The 21284-nt window shown below is 46.5% G+C and overlaps 1 protein-coding gene across 1 annotated transcript in view; it reads left to right on the forward strand.

Moving 5' to 3' along the window:
- SLC5A2 (solute carrier family 5 member 2) overlaps positions 1–21284 on the forward strand; it is a 136207-nt gene that overhangs the window by 41308 nt on the left and 73615 nt on the right. Inside the window, exon 2 of the mRNA XM_077273589.1 lies at positions 5822–5893. Coding sequence (XP_077129704.1) covers positions 5822–5893 — 72 coding nt within the window. The remainder of the gene's footprint in view (positions 1–5821; positions 5894–21284) is intronic.

The raw sequence follows: 21284 nt of genomic DNA on the forward strand, positions 1-21284 counted from the left end.
GGGCGGCACGCAACCAATCACAAGCCGGGACTCACGTAAAGGAAAGAAAAGCGCGAATTTTAAACAAAGAACGCTGCCGCTTCCCTCGGTAAGGTGCAGGCTGCGTCGGAGAGGTGAGTATAGCAATATTTTTTATTTTAATTCTCTCTTTTACACATTTTTACATTAATGTTGTTTCGATACCGATACCCGATATCACAAAAATATCGGATCTCGGTATCGGAATTCTGATACAGCAAGTATCGGCCGATACCCGATACTTGCAGTATCGGAATGCTCAACACTAGCTATGAATAACAAAATCCTGAATACTTTGCACCCGTGCCGTAAGATGATCCACACTAGAAGTCAGAGTCTGAATATTTATGTCTGCAGCTGAGCTCAAAACCACCCAGAGTTCAAGGGGATGAAAGAAGCTAAACAGACTGCAGCAAAGGAAAAGCGGGAGGAAAAAAAAAATGTACTCAGGTCTTCTTTTTATCCCACTTCTGCGATGCATTAAACACTTTTTGGCCTGCTATACTGTTATGATCCTTAGTGGTTGAGGATCACAAATTACTCCAGCTAAGTAACAAACATAGGACAAGCTCTAGGGAGGTGGCAAACTGGACTGACCGCAAATCTGAACCTATCCAAACACACTAGAAGTAGCCGGTGAACGTGCCTAAAAATCCTAGACGTCTCGAGCCAGCCTGAGGAACTAACTACCCCTAGAGAGAAAGAAAGACCTCTCTTGCCTCCAGAGAAATAATCCCCAAAGATATAGAAGCCCCCAACAAATAATAACGGTGAGGTAAGAAGAAGGCACATACACAGGGGTGAAAGCAGATTCAGCAAATGAGGCCCACTAATACTAGATAGCAGAAAATAGAAAAGGGAATCTATGCGGTCAGTAAAAAACCCTTACAAAATATCCACTCTGAGATTTCAAGAACCCCCACACCAACTAACGGTGTGGGGGGAGAAACTCAGTCCCCTAGAGCAACCAGCAAGCGAGGAAATCACATTATAGCAAGCTGGACAAGAAACATAATGAATGCTGATAATCAAAAAATGAACAAACAAAAACTTAGCTTGTCTTGGAGAGACTGGGAGCAAGGTAGTCACAAGGAATCTGAAGAGCACTGAATACATTGATAGCAGGCAAGGAACTGAGTCTCCAGGTGAGCTAAATAGGAAACCAACCAAGGATAACGAACCAGCTGATGCTGCCAACCTGCAGAAAGACAACACTACACAGTACCGCTTGTGACCACTAGAGGGAGCCCAAAAATAGAGTTCACAACAGGGTTCTTTTCTTTAAGGGAATGAGTGACATACATTTACATTTTTTTTAAACAACCATTAATACCACATACAAGAAACAAATACCACCACACCATGGGTGGACAACAGATTACCATCACATAGTGACTGAATACTACAATACTGAACGTTAATTTTTTTTAAAAAACACAATACTAAGTGCCATTGTATACAGAAACTCTGTACTTACTGTCAGTGTACAGGTAATACAGTGATCACTGGTGACATTATACCCAGGAGCTCTGTATATAGTGCCAGTGTACAGATAATACAGGGATCAGCAGTGATCTTTTACACAGGAGCTCTGTATATAGTATACAGTGTATAGTGTCAGTGTACAGGTAATACACTGACTCACCAGTGACGTCTCTAGCTGAAGTCCTTCATCTTTGCTTTTCTTTTTCATCCAGCACAGACCGCCGTCACTTCTTTCAGCCAGGACTCATCTCTGCATAAAATAACACAGTTACCTAGAGCACCGCTTCCAGAGCACATTCCCCACTTTTTCCCTTTCTTCTACACTACACATCTGAATACAGAGCTGCACCCACAATCAATATATAATTGGTTATTATGCAACCTCATAGATTGTAAGCTTGCAAGCAGGGCCCTCATTCCTTTTGGTATCAGTTGATCTATGTGTTAATTGTTATGCTTAATGTCCATTGTCTGTACAAGTCCCCTCTAAAATGTAAAGTGTTGCGGAATATGTTGGTGCTATAGAAATAAAATTATTATTATTATTATTAACCCACCATTCCAAATATAAATTATAATCCACCACTGTGCACCCACTAACTATAAATAGTCACTTCCCCATTTAATATATAAATTAGCACCTGTACTCTTTCCCCAATTCATTACCAGTCACTTCATCCTCAACGCCCCCACTATGTACTTACCGCGCTAACCCTAACCCCAATTCATTATATTTACATGCCCCTCCAGCCGCAATTCATTGTCATGTCTCTCTCCCACCCTCTATTCATTATCAACAGTTCTACCCCACATTCAATACATTATTTTCTCCCCCACCCTCAAAATTCATTATTTGTTCTCCCCCGCCTAGATCATTTGCAATCCCCACCCCCTCTTCAATTGGTCATTTGCTCTCCCCACCCCCACCTTCAATAAAATTGCTGTCCCCCGTTCCTCACACTGAATTAATCATTTGCAGTCCCCCACTTTAATTTGAAGTCCCCTTACTTCAACCATTGCAGTCCCCTATCACCCCCTCACTTCATCTGCAGTGCCCTTCATCATTTGCAGCCCCGTATCCCCCTTCCATTTGATCATGAGCAGTCCCACCTCAGACACACTTCATCATGTGCAGTCCCCTTCCCCCCACTTCATCATGTGCAGTCCCCGTTACTCACTTTATCATGTGCAGTCCCCCTTACCCACCCACTTCATCATGTGCAGTCCCCCTTACCCCCACTTCATGTGAAGTCCCCCTTACCCCCACTTCATCTTGTTCAGCTCCACTCGTCCCATTTCATCATGTGCAGTCCCCTTTACTCCCCCCACTTCATCATGTGCAGTCCCCCTTACTCCCCCCACTTCATCATGTGCAGTCCCCCTTACCCCACACATCATGTGCAGCCCCACTCCCCCTTCATCATTTGCAATCCCCCTTACCCCCCCCCATATCAACATGTGAGGTCCCACTCCATCATGTACAGCCCCACTCTCCCCACTTCATCATGTACAGTCTCCTTTAACCCCAAAACTCCATCATGTGCAGCCCCACTCACCATCATGTGCAGCCCCACTCCCCACTCCATCATGTATAGCCCCACACTCCTCACTCCATCGTGTGCAGTCTCCTTTAACCCCAAAACTCCATCATGTGCAGCCCCACTCACCATCATGTGCAGCCCCACTCCCCACTCCATCATGTATAGCCCCACACTCCTCACTCCATCATGTGCAATCTCCTTTAACCCCCAAACTCCATCATGCAGCCCCACTCCCCTTCATCATGTGCAGCCCCACACTATCATGTATAGCCCCACTCCCCGCACTCCATCATGTGCAGTCACCTTTAACCCCCAAACTCCATCATGTGCAGCCCCACTCTTCCTTCATCATGTGCAGCCCTACTCCCCCTTCATCATGTGCAGCCCCACTCTCCCTTCATCATGTGCAATCCCCCTTACCCTCCCCACATCAAAATGTGCAGCCCCACTCCATAATGTACAGCCCTACTCTCCCCACTTCATCATGTGCAGTCTCCTTTAACCCCCAAATTCCATCATGTGCAGCCCCACTCCCCCTTCATCATGTGCAGCTCTACTCCCCCTTCATCATGTGCAGCCCCACTCTCCCTTCATCATGTGCAATCCCCCTTACCCTCCCCACATCAAAATGTGCAGCCCCACTCCATAATGTACAGCCCTACTCTCCCCACTTCATCATGTGCAGTCTCCTTTAACCCCCAAATTCCATCATGTGCAGCCCCACTCCCCCTTCATCATGTGCAGCCCCACTTACCCCTCACTCCATCATGTGCAGTCTCCTTTAACCCCCAAACTCCATAATGTGCAGCCCCACTCCCCCTTCATCATGTGAAGCTTCACTCCCCCTTCATAATGTGCAGATCCACTCCCCCTTCATCATGTGCAGCCCCACTCCCCCTTCATCATGTGTAGCCCCACTTACCCCCTCACTCCATCATGTGCAGTCTCCTTGAACCCCCAAATTCCATCATGTGCAGTCTCCTTACACCCCTCACTTCATCACTTGCAGTTACCCACCATTGAATTTATTTTATAAAGAAAACAAAAAAGTTTTTCATACTTACCTCACCAGTCGCTCCCCTGCAGTGCCTCTCTGCTTCTAGCGTCCAGGACATGTCGACGCGTGCACGATGACGTCATCGCGCATGCCCGACACCTGACCCGAAAGTATAGAGAACATGGAGGGAGAGGGAGCAGGAGCTGTGCATCCGTCAAGGTGTGACAGCCGTGCACAGCTCCCGGGCCCGGTGCAGACGTGTGTGCTGGCTGTGATGCGGCTGTGTCTGCTGCTGGCCATGTCACAGTACAGCGGACACAGCAGCGCACAATTTGCTGTGCAGCTGTAGCCATCATCAGGCGGCCGGCCCTGAACAGCTGCTGGGTGAGCGGCCAGGGGGGCATTTGCCTCTTTGCCACCTGGCCCAGCCAGCCCCTGGTGCACACGTGTGTCTGCACCCTGCAACTATACCAGACAGACAAGTGCCGCTCATACAGCAGACATAGAGAATGATAACCAACCCAGCTGCATATCAAATGCTAGGAAATGGGGCACCTGTGGTAGCCCACCCTAAAACAGCTACACCAACTTCAAGAAAGATAGAAAAATAGGAGAAAAAGGAGTACCAGGCGATAATTTTATGAAGAAACAGTGTAGATCTTTATTAAGTGTCAAAAGATCAGATAAATCACAGTATATAAAGTAACATACTCCAAGAAGATACTAACAGGGAAAGAGGTCACCACCTCAGCAATTCCAAATATCGGGCATTAATACATAGCCATAGTGCATAGAAGACCACGGAAAAGAGTGCCCCTATCAAGTAAAGTGGATGCAAATCACACCAGGTAACACATAAAAATACGAGAGGACAAGCTTACTAAGGCCTGTGAGTTGGAGAGGTGGTGACCCCAAGGAAAGATGTCAGCCCCGACGTGCGTTTTGCTGGCACAAACGCAGCTTTCTCAAGGGGAAGCAAAACGCGCGTCGGGGCTGACATCCTTCCTTGGGGTCACCACCTCTCCAACTCACAGGCCTTGGTAAGCTTTCTCCGTTGTATTTTTATGTGTTACCTTGCGTGATTTGCATCTTCTAGGCACTATGGCTATGTATTAATGCCTGATATTTTGCATTGCTGCGGTGGTGACCTCTTTCCCTGTTTGTATCTTCTTGGAGTATGTGTTACTTTATATACTGTGATTTATCTGATCTTTTGATGCTTAATAAAGATTTACACTGTTTTTTAGTAAAATTATCACCTGGTACTCCTTTTTCTCCTATTTTGCTAGACATAGAGAATGAGTAGTGTGCGGAGTGTGCGATATCGGGCACCAAACAAGCTCAAATTGTGCAACATTATCCACTTAGGCTACTTTCACACATCAGGTTTTCGCCGTCAGGCGAATTTTCAAAAAAACATATCCGGCTAATGTTGTCGCCAAATCTGTTTTTTTTCCCCATAGACTTGTATTAGTGCCGGATTGCGTATTAGGGCCGCCTTGCGTTTCGTCCGGTTTTCGCCGGATCCGGCAAATCTGCCGTTTATGGTTTCTGGAAAAAACGTCCATAACAATGTTTTTTGTCTCCGGCAAAAAAGCCGGAAGGGTCGGATCCTCCTGATAGGTTTGTATGTCATGCCATTTTTGGCTTGGTTTTTATGATTTATTTAGATGTATTTTCTGCTTCCTGTGGCCGCTGTATAACTCACGGTCTCATTGGTGTGAATTTCATGTTTAACGTAGCATTTCCTACCTGATTGCTCCATGTTTTATCCCTGCAGTCCATGCGTCGGACAAATCGAGGAACTGTGGGCGGCTACTTTCTGGCGGGGAGAAGCATGTCCTGGTTTCCTGTAAGTTACATCTATACTACTCGTAAGAAACCCTAATAAGTGAGTGCTGGACCCTCCATGGCTGCAGCGCGGCCGGGCAGAAGTCCGCGCCCAACCGCCTAGAACCTGGCATCTGCGTGGCCTCTCACGTAATGGTGCGCGTACTAATGGACTCCTCCTGGCTCATCCTGAGGCCACGGTCACACGTCAGTATTTGTAACCAGGAGTGGTGATAACACAGAAGTGGTGACCTGTTTCTATTATACTTTTCCTCTGATTGTTCCTCTCCCGATTTTGGCTACAAATACTTATCTGAAATACTGACCGTGTGACCGTGGCCTGACAATCGGTGCAGTCGGGACACCAGCAGTGGCATTCGCAACAATCTAACCCTAATTAGCTGTCCTGTGGACCAATGACGACTTAATGAAGGCTTCCAATCATTGATCCTTAACACTAAGAAGCTGCGCTTCTTTCCACCCCGGTCAGATCTGGCCCCACAACACATGCACATGACCACTGCTGCCAATCACTGGGCTGTAAAGCTGAGGTAGTCTGCACAAGACTGTTCAGCCTAGTGATCGGCTGCAGCTGTCTGGTACATCACTGCTATGGCCTGACAGCCAGCATCATGGCAGCAGTGGAGAAACGTCCTGCAAGGTAATATTAGGAATATTATATTATGACAAGTCTGACAACCATTATACCAGGTCAGGAGGTGACCAGGAGCTCACACCCAGGGGGTCTCGCTGGGACTACAGAGGGGTCAGTGACTCTGCAGCCTGCTTGGGACAAGGCCCTCGTAGCCTTTCTCCATTTCTATGAAGGAGGGGAATGGCAGAAAGCAGCTATGTGATATGCAATGTCCTCGCCGCCCTAGTGGCCACCGTCCAGTCACAGACCTGTGAAATGCATAGTGCAGCGCCCCCACTGTCGCAGGGCCGAGGGGTACCCGGTACCGGGCCTCTGAGTCTCTGTTCTGGGGTGGTCACGGTGGCTAGACCCGGTCTGTGACCCTGCTGAGGGGCGCCCAAATAATAGGTGAGGATGGTGGTGGTATAGGATGATGGTCTGGCGGTGTGTATCGTGCCGGTCGCAGTAAATAACGAGGACACCAGGTTGCAGTCTCTTTACCTCTTTACTGAAGGCTTCTGGGTCCTCAGTCCTGAAGACGGATACCCGGGCTGCGCAAGTCCGGCCGGTCCAATGGCACCTCCAGAGTTCCCTTTGCAGGTGGAAATCTGTGCCTACCCGCTAGCACTTGTGTGTTGTGGTCCTCCCCTGCTGAGCTTACGGGATAGTCCTCACAACTGTTGTGTCTGTTTCTCGTGTTCCCTCACAACTCAATTCTGATGTTCTTCTACGTCCCCCTGATCTTACGGTTAGGACGCACCCGTATGACGGGGAGGCTCGGAGGTTCTTCCTGGGCTCTATCGTCACCCCTCTCCTGTTGTTACCCCCCTGTGTCTTCCTAGGTCAATTGGGTGAGGCAGCCCGCCTGTAACTGACTGTCCTGCCGTAGGTTTGAAGTTTGGCTTGGAGCTCTATACTTCCTCGGCGTTCCGGCCACCGGCTACGCGCCTCAGTAGGATGTTGCCTCGGTCTTACAGCACGACTCCTACTGGTATTCTCCTTGTTGCGTTGATCTCGTTTCTCACTCAGCACAATGAACCTCGCTTCTTATCCTTTCTTGGGGTACCGCCGCTATATCGTGCAGGCGCGGTCCCGTAACGTTCTCTCTGTTTGCCAGGCCTCTGTCAGGATCCCACCCCTGACAGGGACCCCTCTGAATCTCCCCTACAACACCCTCTGCCACAAGGTGTTGCCTGGTTCCAACCCAGTCAGCTTTCTCCTCTAACTTCCTGCCTAACCCCCAGTTTTACCAGTATGTGAGGAGTGGCCTAATGAATAGCACCCTTAGCTCCCCCTGGAGGCCAGACTGTGAAATGTATTGGTGTCTGTGATACCTGGTCAGATGAACTCCTTCAGTGCCATCAGACGTACCATAGCCCCCCTTAGCGGCGGAGCCACAGTACTGCAACGACCAGGACTCTGGGGCGCTGCACATAGTACAATATAGGCCCGCCAGGGGTCACACAATGGAAAAGTGGTCACATGCGGGGGTCCGTGTGAGCAGGGTGGGATTCAGAAACCTTCCCTATTCTCCAGGAAACAGAACCGCGTTAGACGCACACGCCAAGGTGCTTGTCTCCAGTTTTCCTATTTGTTTATCTCCTTTCTTTTCTCTTTTTACTCATTTTCTTGTACGCTCTGTACTTTTTATATTAAGAGCGTGGTCCTTCTATGCTCTGAGGAATCCATGGCCTCCCAGGGTGTATTTTGGGGCCTCGTCGGCCCCTTCGCTGGATGCTTGGTGGCAGGGTGTTGTGTGTCCGGGTGTCAGACGGTTTCGGGGTGTGACTTCTGCTCTCCGCAGCCTATAAGGGAGGTTGAGTTCTTGATTAACCTTTGTCTCCTGCTGAAAAGTGAGTACATGGCGGCAACAGTGGGATGGAGTTCTATTACAGTGGAAGGTTATGATCACACTTTGCGGCTTTTTTATTTCTGCTTTTTTAATGCAAATGTCAAACTGCGTTGTAGTTATGAGATTTCAGAAATTTGCACACACATTGTCTCTTTCCAGACTGAATTGGAAATTTGCTGCGTTTTTTTAAATTGCTGCCTGTCACTTCTTTCATCGTTTTTCAGGCATTTTTTCATCCATAGAAAGCAATGAGTATCTACAAAAAATGCAGGTATCAGGTTTTGCTGTGTTTTTTATGCAAAAACCTAAGGAAGTTGCATCATAGTTTTTCGGGTGCACTACTAAACTTTATCAGCATGTACAAGAGACAATAAAAACGCAGCAAATACGCAGCAAATCTGCTTTTTGTAAGGAGCTTCTTAAGATGAGAGAAGGTTTTGCCTGCACAAAAATATAAGTGCCGTTATACTGATTACACTGATACCTGTGATCAGGATTGTGCTCAGTGACTACAGACAGTGTCAGGTCAGTGCCGTTATACTGATTACACTGATACCTGTGATCAGGATTGTGCTCAGTGACTACAGACAGTGTCAGGTCGGTGCCGTTATACTGATTACACTGATACCTGTGATCAGGATTGTGCTCAGTGACTACAGACAGTGTCAGGTCGGTGCAGTTATACTGATTACACTGATACCTGTGATCAGGATTGTGTTCAGTGACTACAGACAGTGTCAGGTCGGTGTCGTTATACTGATTACACTGATACATGTGATCAGGATTGTGCTCAGTGACTACAGTGTCAGGTCGGTGCAGTTATACTGATTACACTGATAACTGTGATCAGGATTGTGCTCAGTGACTACAGACAGTGTCAGGTCAGCCCCGTTATACTGATTACACTCATACCTGTGATCAGGATTGTGCTCAGTGACTACAGACAGTGTCAGGTCGGTGCCGTTATACTGATTACACTGATACCTGTGATCAGGATTGTGCTCAGTGACTACAGACAGTGTCAGGTCGGTGCCGTTATACTGATTACACTGATACCTGTGATCGGGATTGTGCTCAGTGACTCCAGACAGTGTCAGGTCGGTGCCGCTATACTGATTACAGTGATATATGTGATCAGGATTGTGCTCAGTGACTACAGACAGTGTCAGGTCGGTGCCGTTATACTGATTACACTGACACCTGTGATCAGGATTGTGCTCAGTGACTACAGACAGTGTCAGGTCGGTGCCGTTATACTGATTACACTGACACCTGTGATCAGGATTGTGCTCAGTGACTACAGACAGTGTCAGGTCGGCGCCGTCATACTGATTACACTGACACCTGTGATCAGGATTGTGCTCAGTGACTACAGACAGTGTCAGGTCGGCGCCGTTATACTGATTACACTGATACCTGTGATCAGGATTGTGCTCAGTGACTACAGACAGTGTCAGGTCGGTGCCGTTATACTGATTACACTGATACCTGTGATCAGGATTGTGCTCAGTGACTACAGACAGTGTCAGGTCGGTGCCGTTATACTGATTACACTGATACCTGTCATCAGGATTGTGCTCAGTGACTACAGACAGTGTCAGGTCGGTGCCGTTATACTGATTACACTGATACATGTGATCAGGATTGTGCTCAGTGACTACAGTGTCAGGTCGGTGCAGTTATACTGATTACACTGATAACTGTGATCAGGATTGTGCTCAGTGACTACAGACAGAGTCAGGTCGGTGCCGTTATACTGATTACACTGATACCTGTGATCAGGATTGTGCTCAGTGACTACAGACAGTGTCAGGTCGGTGCCGTTATACTGATTACACTGATACCTGTCATCAGGATTGTGCTCAGTGACTACAGACAGTGTCAGGTCGGTGCCGTTATACTGATTACACTGATACCTGTGATCAGGATTGTGCTCAGTGACTACAGACAGTGTCAGGTCGGTGCCGTTATACTGATTACACTGATACCTGTGATCAGGATTGTGCTCAGTGACTACAGACAGTGTCAGGTCGGTGCCGTTATACTGATTACACTGATACCTGTCATCAGGATTGTGCTCAGTGACTACAGACAGTGTCAGGTCGGTGCCGTTATACTGATTACACTGATACATGTGATCAGGATTGTGCTCAGTGACTACAGACAGTGTCAGGTCGGTGCCGTTATACTGATTACACTGATACCTGTGGTCAGGATTGTGCTCAGTGACTACAGACAGTGTCAGGTCGGTGCCGTTATACTGATTACACTGATACCTGTGATCAGGATTGTGCTCAGTGACTACAGGCAGTGTCAGGTCAGTGCCGTTATACTGATTACACTGATACCTGTGATCAGGATTGTGCTCAGTGGCTACAGACAGTGTCAGGTCGGTGCAGTTATACTGATTACACTGATACCTGTGATCAGGATTGTGTTCAGTGACTACAGACAGTGTCAGGTCGGTGCCGTTATACTGATTACACTGATACCTGTGATCAGGATTGTGCTCAGTGACTACAGGCAGTGTCAGGTCAGTGCCGTTATACTGATTACACTGATACCTGTGATCAGGATTGTGCTCAGTGACTACAGACAGTGTCAGGTCGGTGCAGTTATACTGATTACACTGATACCTGTGATCAGGATTGTGTTCAGTGACTACAGACAGTGTCAGGTCGGTGCCGTTATACTGATTACACTGATACATGTGATCAGGATTGTGCTCAGTGACTACAGACAGTGTCAGGTCGGTGCCGTTATACTGATTACACTGATACATGTGATCAGGATTGTGCTCAGTGACTACAGTGTCAGGTCGGTGCAGTTATACTGATTACACTGATAACTGTGATCAGGATTGTGCTCAGTGACTACAGACAGTGTCAGGTCAGCCCCGTTATACTGATTACACTGATACCTGTGATCAGGATTGTGCTCAGTGACTACAGACAGTGTCAGGTCGGTGCCGTTATACTGATTACACTGATACCTGTGATCAGGATTGTGCTCAGTGACTACAGACAGTGTCAGGTTGGTGCTGTTATACTGATTACACTGATACCTGTGATTAGGATTGTGCTCAGTGGCTACAGACCGTATCAGGTCGGTGCCGTTATACTGATTACACTAATACCTGTGATCAGGATTGTGCTCAGTGACTACAGACAGTGTCAGGTCGGTGCCGTTATACTGATTACACTGATACCTGTGATCAGGATTGTTCTCAGTGACTACAGACAGTGTCAGGTCGGTGCCGTTATACTGATTATACTGATACCTGTGATCAGGATTGTGCTCAGTGACTACAGACAGTGTCAGGTCGGTGCCATTATACTGATTACACTGATACCTGTGATCAGGATTGTGCTTAGTGACTACAGACAGTGTCAGGTCGGTGCCGTTATACTGATTACACTGATACCTGTGATCAGGATTGTTCTCAGTGACTACAGACAGTGTCAGGTCGGTGCCGTTATACTGATTACACTGATACCTGTGATCAGGATTGTGCTCAGTGACTACAGACAGTGTCAGGTTGGTGCTGTTATACTGATTACACTGATACCTGTGATCAGGATTGTGCTCAGTGACTACAGACCGTATCAGGTCGGTGCCGTTATACTGATTACACTAATACCTGTGATCAGGATTGTGCTCAGTGACTACAGACAGTGTCAGGTCGGTGCCGTTATACTGATTACACTTATACCTGTGATCAGGATTGTGCTCAGTGACTTCAGACAGTGTCAGGTCAGTGCCGTTATACTGATTACACTGATACCTGTGATCAGGATTGTGCTCAGTGACTACAGACAGTGTCAGGTTGGTGCCGTTATACTGATTACACTGATACCTGTGATCAGGGTTGTGCTCAGTGACTACAGACAGTGTCAGGTTGGTGCTGTTATACTGATTACACTGATACCTGTGATCAGGGTTGTGCTCAGTGACTACAGACAGTGTCAGGTCGGTGCCGTTATACTGATTACTGTCATGATCTCTGCAGGCAGAGATCATAGCAAGCCTATAGAGGGACAAGCTCTCGGAAGATGGAACTATACTGACCATGAACTAAGCCTGCCGCGCAACTAGAAATAGCCAGGTAGCATTTCCTATTTATCGCTAGATGCCCAGCTCTGGCCTAAGACCTAAATAGCTAGCAGAGGGAAATATAAGACCTGGCTCACCTCTAGAGAAATATTCCAAAGAAGACAGTAGCCCCCCACATATAATGACGGTGAGTTCAGATGAAACTACAAACACAGCAGGAAAATAGTCTTAGCAAATTTGAGGTCCGCTTACTAGATAGCAGAAGACAGATAGTATACTTTCATGGTCAGCAGAAAAACACTAACAAAACACCATCCAGAGATTACCTTAAACTCTGGCATTAACTCATAACGCCAGAGTAGCAATCCCTGATCAACGAGAGCTTTCCAGACACAGTAACAAAACTTCAGCTGTGAACTGGAACAAATAGGCAAAACAAAACATGGACAAAAGTCCAACTTATCTAGTAGTTGTCTAGAAGCAGGAACAAGCACTGAGAGGCATCAGATAACATTGTTGACCGGCAAGAAACCACCAGAGAAATGAGCTTAAATAGCGACACCCACTACTGATGGAACCAGGTGAAACAGGAAAGAGGATGACAAGTCCAATTCCACAAGCGGCCACCGGGGGAGCCCAGAATCCAAATTCACAACAGTACCCCCCCCTCAAGGAGGGGGCACCGAACCCTCACCAGATCCACCGGGGCGACCAGGATGAGCCCTATGGAAGGCACGAACAAGATCAGAAGCATGAACATCAGATGCATTGACCCAAGAATTATCCTCCTGGCCGTAACCCTTCCAGTTGACCAGATACTGGAGTTTCCGTCTGGAAACACGAGAGTCCAAAATTTTCTCCACAACGTACTCCAACTCACCCTCAACCAACACCGGAGCAGGAGGCTCAACTGAAGGTACAACAGGTACCTCATACCTGCGCAATAACGACCGATGAAAAACGTTATGAATGGAAAAGGACGCAGGGAGGTCCAAACGGAAAGAAACAGGATTAAGAATCTCCAATATTCTATAAGGGCCGATGAACCGAGGTTTAAACTTAGGAGAAGAGACCCTCATAGGGACAAAACGAGAAGACAACCACACTAAATCTCCAACACAAAGCCGAGAACCAACACGACGATGACGGTTGGCAAAACGCTGAGTCTTCTCCTGGGACAACTTCAAATTGTCCATAACCTGCCCCCAGATGTGATGCAATCTCTCCACCACCGCATCCACTCCAGGACAATCCGAGGATTCCACCTGACCGGAGGAAAATCGAGGGTGAAACCCCGAATTACAGAAAAACGGGGACACCAAGGTGGAAGAACTGGCCCGATTATTGAGGGCGAACTCTGCCAATGGCAAAAAAGCAACCCAATCATCCTGGTCAGCAGAGACAAAACACCTCAGATATGTCTCAAGGGTCTGATTAGTCCGCTCGGTCTGGCCATTAGTCTGAGGGTGAAAAGCAGATGAAAAAGACAAATCTATGCCCATCCTAGCACAGAATGCCCGCCAAAATCTAGACACAAATTGGGTACCTCTGTCAGAAACAATATTCTCAGGAATACCGTGCAATCGGACAACATTCTGAAAAAACAGAGGAACCAACTCAGAAGAAGAAGGCAACTTGGGCAGAGGAACCAAATGGACCATTTTAGAGAAACGGTCACAAACCACCCAGATGACAGACATCTTCTGGGAAACAGGCAGATCTGAAATAAAATCCATCGAGATGTGTGTCCAAGGCCTCTTAGGAATAGGCAAGGGCAACAGCAGTCCGCTAGCCCGAGAACTACAAGACTTGGCCCGAGCACAAACGTCACATGACTGCACAAAGACTCGCACATCTCGTGACAGGGAAGGCCACCAGAAGGATCTTGCCACCAAATCCCTGGTACCAAAAATTCCGGGATGACCTGCCAATGCAGAAGAATGTACCTCAGAGATGACTCTGCTGGTCCAATCATCCGGAACAAACAGTCTATCAGGCGGACAACGATCCGGTCTATCCGCCTGAAACTCTTGCAAGGACCGCCGCAGATCAGGAGAAACGGCCGACAAAATTACTCCCTCCCTAAGGATACCTGTGGGTTCAGAATTACCAGGAGAGTCCGGGTCAAAACTCCTAGAAAGGGCATCTGCCTTAACATTCTTAGAACCCGGTAGGTATGACACCACAAAATTAAAGCGAGAAAAAAATAAAGACCAGCGCGCCTGTCTAGGATTCAGGCGTCTGGCAGTCTCAAGATAAATCAAATTTTTGTGGTCAGTCAATACCACCACCTGATGCCTAGCCCCCTCGAGCCAATGGCGCCACTCCTCAAACGCCCACTTCATGGCCAAAAGCTCCCGATTCCCAACATCATAATTCCGCTCTGCGGGCGAAAATTTGCGAGAAAAGAAGGCACAAGGCCTAATGACGGAGCAGTCGGAACCTTTCTGCGACAACACTGCCCCAGCTCCGATCTCCGAAGCGTCAACCTCAACCTGAAAAGGCAGATTCACATCAGGCTGACGCAACACAGGGGCAGAGGCAAAACGGCGCTTAAGCTCCCGAAAGGCCTCTACAGCATGAGGGGACCAATTAGCAACATCAGCGCCTTGTCTGGTCAAATCAGTCAGTGGTTTAACGACATCCGAAAAACCAGCAATAAATCGGCGGTAAAAGTTGGCAAAGCCCAAAAATCTCTGAAGACCCTTAAGAGAGGAGGGCTGAGTCCAGTCACAAATAGCTTGCACCTTGACGGGATCCATCTCAATGGAAGAGGGAGAAAAAATATACCCCAAAAAGGAAATTTTCTGGACCCCAAAAACGCACTTAGACCCCTTCACACATAAAGAATTAGACCGCAGAACCTGAAAAACTCTCCTGACCTGCTGGACATGAGAGTCCCAGTCATCAGAAAAAATCAGAATATCATCCAGATATATTATCATAAATTTATCCAGAAAATCGCGGAAAATATCATGCATAAAAGACTGGAAAACTGAAGGGGCATTAGAAAGACCAAAAGGCATGACCAAATACTCAAAGTGGCCCTCGGGCGTATTAAATGCGGTCTTCCACTCATCCCCCTGCCTGATCCGCACCAAATTATACGCCCCACGAAGATCAATTTTAGAGAACCACTTGGCCCCCTTTATGCGAGCAAACAAATCAGTCAGCAACGGCAATGGGTATTGATACTTAACAGTGATCTTATTCAGAAGCCGATAATCAATACATGGTCTCAAAGAGCCGTCTTTTTTTGAGACAAAGAAAAACCCAGCTCCCAAGGGAGAAGAAGATGGACGAATATGTCCCTTTTCCAAAGACTCCTTTATATATTCCCGCATAGCAGCATGTTCCGGCACAGACAAATTAAACAAACGACCCTTTGGATATTTACAACCCGGTATCAAATCTATGGCACAATCGCACTCACGGTGCGGAGGTAACGACCCAAGCTTGGGTTCGTCAAAGACGTCTTGATAATCAGAGAGGAACTCAGGGACTTCAGAGGGAATGGACGACGAAATAGAAACCAAAGGTACGTCCCCATGAATACCCTTACATCCCCAGCTCAACACAGACATTGCTCTCCAGTCCAAGACTGGGTTGTGAGACTGCAACCATGGCAATCCCAGTACCAAATCGTCATGTAAATTATACAGCACCAGGAAACGAATAATCTCCTGGTGATCCGGATTGATACGCATGGTTACTTGTGTCCAGTATTGTGGTTTATTATTAGCCAATGGGGTGGAGTCAATCCCCTTCAGAGGAATAAGAGTCTCCAAAGGCTCTAAATTAAAACCACAACGATTGGCAAAGGACCAATCCATAAGACTCAGAGCGGCGCCAGAGTCAACATAGGCGTCCGTGGCAATGGATGACAAAGAGCAAATCAGGGTTACAGATAAAATAAACTTAGACTGAATGGTGCCAATGGAAACAGACTTATCAAGCTTCTTTGTACGCCTAGAGCATGCTGATATAACATGAGTAGAATCACCGCAATAGAAACACAATCCATTCTTCCGTCTAAAATTCTGTCGCTCGCTCCTGGACAGAATTCTATCACACTGCATACTTTCTGGCGTCTTTTCCATAGACACCGCCAGATGGTGCACCGGTTTGCGCTCCCGCAGACGCCTATCAATCTGAATGGCCATTGTCATGGACTCATTCAGACCTGCAGGCAAAGGGAACCCCACCATAACATCCTTAACGGCATCAGAGAGACCTTCTCTGAAAGTTGCCGCCAAAGCGCACTCATTCCACTGAGTAAGCACAGACCATTTACGGAATTTTTGGCAGAAAACTTCAGCTTCGTCTTGCCCCTGAGATAGTGCCATCAAAGTTTTTTCTGCCTGAAGTTCCAAATGAGGTTCCTCATAAAGCAAGCCCAAGGCCAGAAAAAACGCATCCACATCGCGTAACGCAGGATCCCCTGCTGGCAATGAGAAGGCCCAATCTTGAGGGTCACCCCTGAGCAAGGAAATCACAATCCTAACCTGCTGAGCAGGGTCTCCAGCTGAACGAGACTTCAGGGACAAATAAAGCTTACAATTATTTCGGAAATTCTGGAAGCTAGCTCTATTCCCTGTGAAGAACTCCGGCAAAGGAATTCTCGGCTCAGATACCGGAGCATGTACCACAAAATCTTGTAAATTTTGTACTTTCGTGATGAGATTATTCAAACCCGCAGTTACACTCTGGAGATCCATTATTGTCAGGTGCACACAGAGCATACAGAGATTAGGAGGAGAGAGAGAAAAAAGACTGCAGCAAGGCAGACTGGAGGAAAAAAAAAAAAAAATTCCAGCAGACTTCTTATAACTCTCCTTTCTCAACCTGGGTCTTAAACACTTTATAGGCCGGTCAAACTGTCATGATCTCTGCAGGCAGAGATCATAGCAAGCCTATAGAGGGACAAGCTCTCGGAAGATGGAACTATACTGACCATGAACTAAGCCTGCCGCGCAACTAGAAATAGCCAGGTAGCATTTCCTATTTATCGCTAGATGCCCAGCTCTGGCCTAAGACCTAAATAGCTAGCAGAGGGAAATATAAGACCTGGCTCACCTCTAGAGAAATATTCCAAAGAAGACAGTAGCCCCCCACATATAATGACGGTGAGTTCAGATGAAACTACAAACACAGCAGGAAAATAGTCTTAGCAAATTTGAGGTCCGCTTACTAGATAGCAGAAGACAGATAGTATACTTTCATGGTCAGCAGAAAAACACTAACAAAACACCATCCAGAGATTACCTTAAACTCTGGCATTAACTCATAACGCCAGAGTAGCAATCCCTGATCAACGAGAGCTTTCCAGACACAGTAACAAAACTTCAGCTGTGAACTGGAACAAATAGGCAAAACAAAACATGGACAAAAGTCCAACTTATCTAGTAGTTGTCTAGAAGCAGGAACAAGCACTGAGAGGCATCAGATAACATTGTTGACCGGCAAGAAACCACCAGAGAAATGAGCTTAAATAGCGACACCCACTACTGATGGAACCAGGTGAAACAGGAAAGAGGATGACAAGTCCAATTCCACAAGCGGCCACCGGGGGAGCCCAGAATCCAAATTCACAACAGATTACACTGATACCTGTGATCAGGATTGTGCTCAGTGACTACAGACAGTGTCAGGTCGGTGCCGTTATACTGATTACACTGATACCTGTGATCAGGATTGTGCTCAGTGACTACAGACAGTGTCAGGTCGGTGCGGTTATACTGATTATACTGACACCTGTGATCAGGATTGTGCTCAGTGACTACAGACAGTGTCAGGTCGGTGCCGTTATACTGATTACACTGATACCTGTGATCAGGATTGTGCTCAGTGACTACAGACAGTGTCAGGTCGGTGCCGTTATACTGATTACACTGATACCTGTGATCAGGATTGTGCTCAGTGACTACAGACAGTGTCAGGTCAGAGCCTTTATACTGATTACACTGATACCTGCTGATGAAATCCATCTTGTGGTTGTTGTGGAATGATTGTTAGAAGTTTTCAGTGATTGAGATTCTCGCGCTACAGGGTGGGCTGTGGGTGGGCTGTGTGCGGGGCTATGGGTGTAGCTGTGGGCGGGTTTTTATGTGGTGTTCTGTTCGTCATATTCATCCATATGGGCTTATGACCGGTCACTAAACCTTTAGTCACCTACCTCCTATTGTAAATTCTGCACTTGTGCAGTTCATATTGTGGTCTTTGGAAAAATAAAAGTAACTACAGCACAATAGCGCCGATGGTGGCGCTTGCGCAGAAACATCTTTCGCTTGCCCATATATGCTACTACAAAAGTGCAGCTGCCGCCATTTTGTTGGAGAGAAAAAAAAAATTGGCTGCAGCCAAATGTTGGGAGCGAATACGCAGTAGCACCTATCGGTGCCATTCTCTTGCAGCCACATTTTTACCACTCCAAAAAAAATGGTACAGACATCACCATCGGCGCCATTTTGCAGCAGCTTCAGTGGTTAGCAGTACCGTCACTGAAGCTGCACTCCCTCACAGCCTGATCTGGGATGACCTCTGTAGCGTGGGAAAATGCCAGTTCATTTTCCCATGCTGAAGAGTTAATTGTGGTCAAGCTGTGAATCAGCGCAGCATCAGTGACGTCATCGTTAGTCACTGATGCTGGTGACGGCAGCTTCTCATTCATTCCCCTGTAGTTTACAGCCGGGACAGTCGCATTAGCACCGCTCCTGGTTGTAAACCAGATATACCCCAGATATGGATTACGGCATGGGACTGACTGAATGTCGGACAGGTATGGGTATATAGTTGGTTTGTTATTTTTTCATTTATTACAGGAGATCGAGGGTGTTGCATGGATTAGCAGTAAAAATAAAATGGTCAAACTGTGCTCAGTATTTTATTTCATTAAAAACTTTATTCTGGCTGTGTCTTTAACCCTTTACCAACTATAGGATTAGTAATGGATAGGTGTCTTATTGACACCTCTACATTACTAAGGCGGCTTGATGTCACCTTACAATACAAAGGTGACCTCAACCCCACAAATATTACCCCACTTGCCACCACTACAGGGCAAGTGGAAGAGCGAGGCTAAGTGGCGGAATTGGCGCATCTTACAGATGCGCCTTTTCTGGTGCGGCTGAGTGCTGATGTTTTTAGCCGGGGGGGGCAATATCCATGGTCCCTTCCTAGGCTATTAATATCAGCCTGCAGCTGTCTGCATAGCCTTTGCTGGTTATTAATTATGGGGGAACCCCACATCATTTTTTTGGCCAGTAAAGGTTAATTATCCAGCTGAGAGATGATATTAATAGCCTGGGAAACTCCCTGGGTATTACCCTCTTCCCAGGCTAAAAACATCCGCCCCCAGTCGCTGGCTTTCCCTCTGCTAGTTTTGAAAATTGTGCTTGAGCCCACGCCTTTTTTTTTGTTCAAAGAAATATTAATTTATTAATTAAATACATGTGCAGAAATTTGCACATACACTGTACTAATTGTATTGATCACACACATCTATATATCTAACTATTCTGCATGGATTTACCGTATGTAAACCATGTCTCTTATCCTGTCGGCTCCTGCAGTGATTTTACAAAATCCGGCAAATTAATTACCGGCTTTTCTTTTATCTATCGCTCTATCTATGTAATATACATACATATATACTGTATATATGTGTGTATGTATAATATGTATATATATATATATGTATTCTATGTGTATATATCTATTTTATCTTTTTTTTATAACCTGTCAGTGTGATTTTTACAGTGGCAGCATATGAATTACCGGCTTTTCAAAGGACAATCCATTGACTCGCATCCATTGACTTTCATTGGCGAGTCTCGTCCGAGAAATGCAGCAAATCACAGCATGCTGCAATTTTTTTTTCAGTCCCATTTCAGCTGAGAAAAAAAAATCACAGATGAGATGTCACTCATTGAACAACATTGGTCCGAGTGCAATCCGATTTTTTATCGGATTGCACTTGTCCGTTTCTCGCACAAATGGGTATGAGCCTCCCTCCTTATGAACCGGTGTGTCTTGTTTTTTGCTCATGTTTAATGTATTTGTCTATATTTGCCCCATATTCACATGTAAAGCGCCATGGAATAAATGGCGCTATAAAAATGTATAATAATAATAATAATAAATGAACCATAACTAAAAACTACAAATTCCAACTACACAACAACCACAAGCTGGATTTCATCACCAGGTATCAGTATAATCAGTATAACGGCGCTGATGTAACACTGTCTGTAGTTACTGAGCACAATCCTGATCACAGGTATCAGTGTAATCAGTATAACGGCACCGACCTGACACTGTCTGTAGTCACTGAGCACAATCCTGATCACAGGTATCAGTGTAATCAGTATAACGGCACCGACCTGACACTGTCTTTAGTCACTGAGCACAATCCTGATCACAGGTATCAGTGTAATCAGCATAACGGCACCGACCTGACACTGTCTGTAGTCACTGAGCACAATCCTGATCACAGGTATCAGTGTAATCAGTATAACGGCACCGACCTGACACTGTCTGTAGTCACTGAGCACAATCCTGATCACAGGTATCAGTGTAATCAGCATAACGGCACAGACCTGACACTGCCTGTAGTCACTGAGCACAATCCTGATCACAGGTATCAGTGTAATCAGCATAACGGCACAGACCTGACACTGTCTGTAGTTACTGAGCACAATCCTGATCACAGGTATCAGTGTAATCAGTATAACGGCACCGACCTGACACTGTCTTTAGTCACTGAGCACAATCCTGATCACAGGTATCAGTGTAATCAGCATAACGGCACCGACCTGACACTGTCTGTAGTCACTGAGCACAATCCTGATCACAGGTATCAGTGTAATCAGTATA

This window comes from Ranitomeya variabilis, chromosome 7 (genome assembly GCF_051348905.1).
Source record: "Ranitomeya variabilis isolate aRanVar5 chromosome 7, aRanVar5.hap1, whole genome shotgun sequence".
NCBI lineage: Eukaryota > Metazoa > Chordata > Amphibia > Anura > Dendrobatidae > Ranitomeya > Ranitomeya variabilis.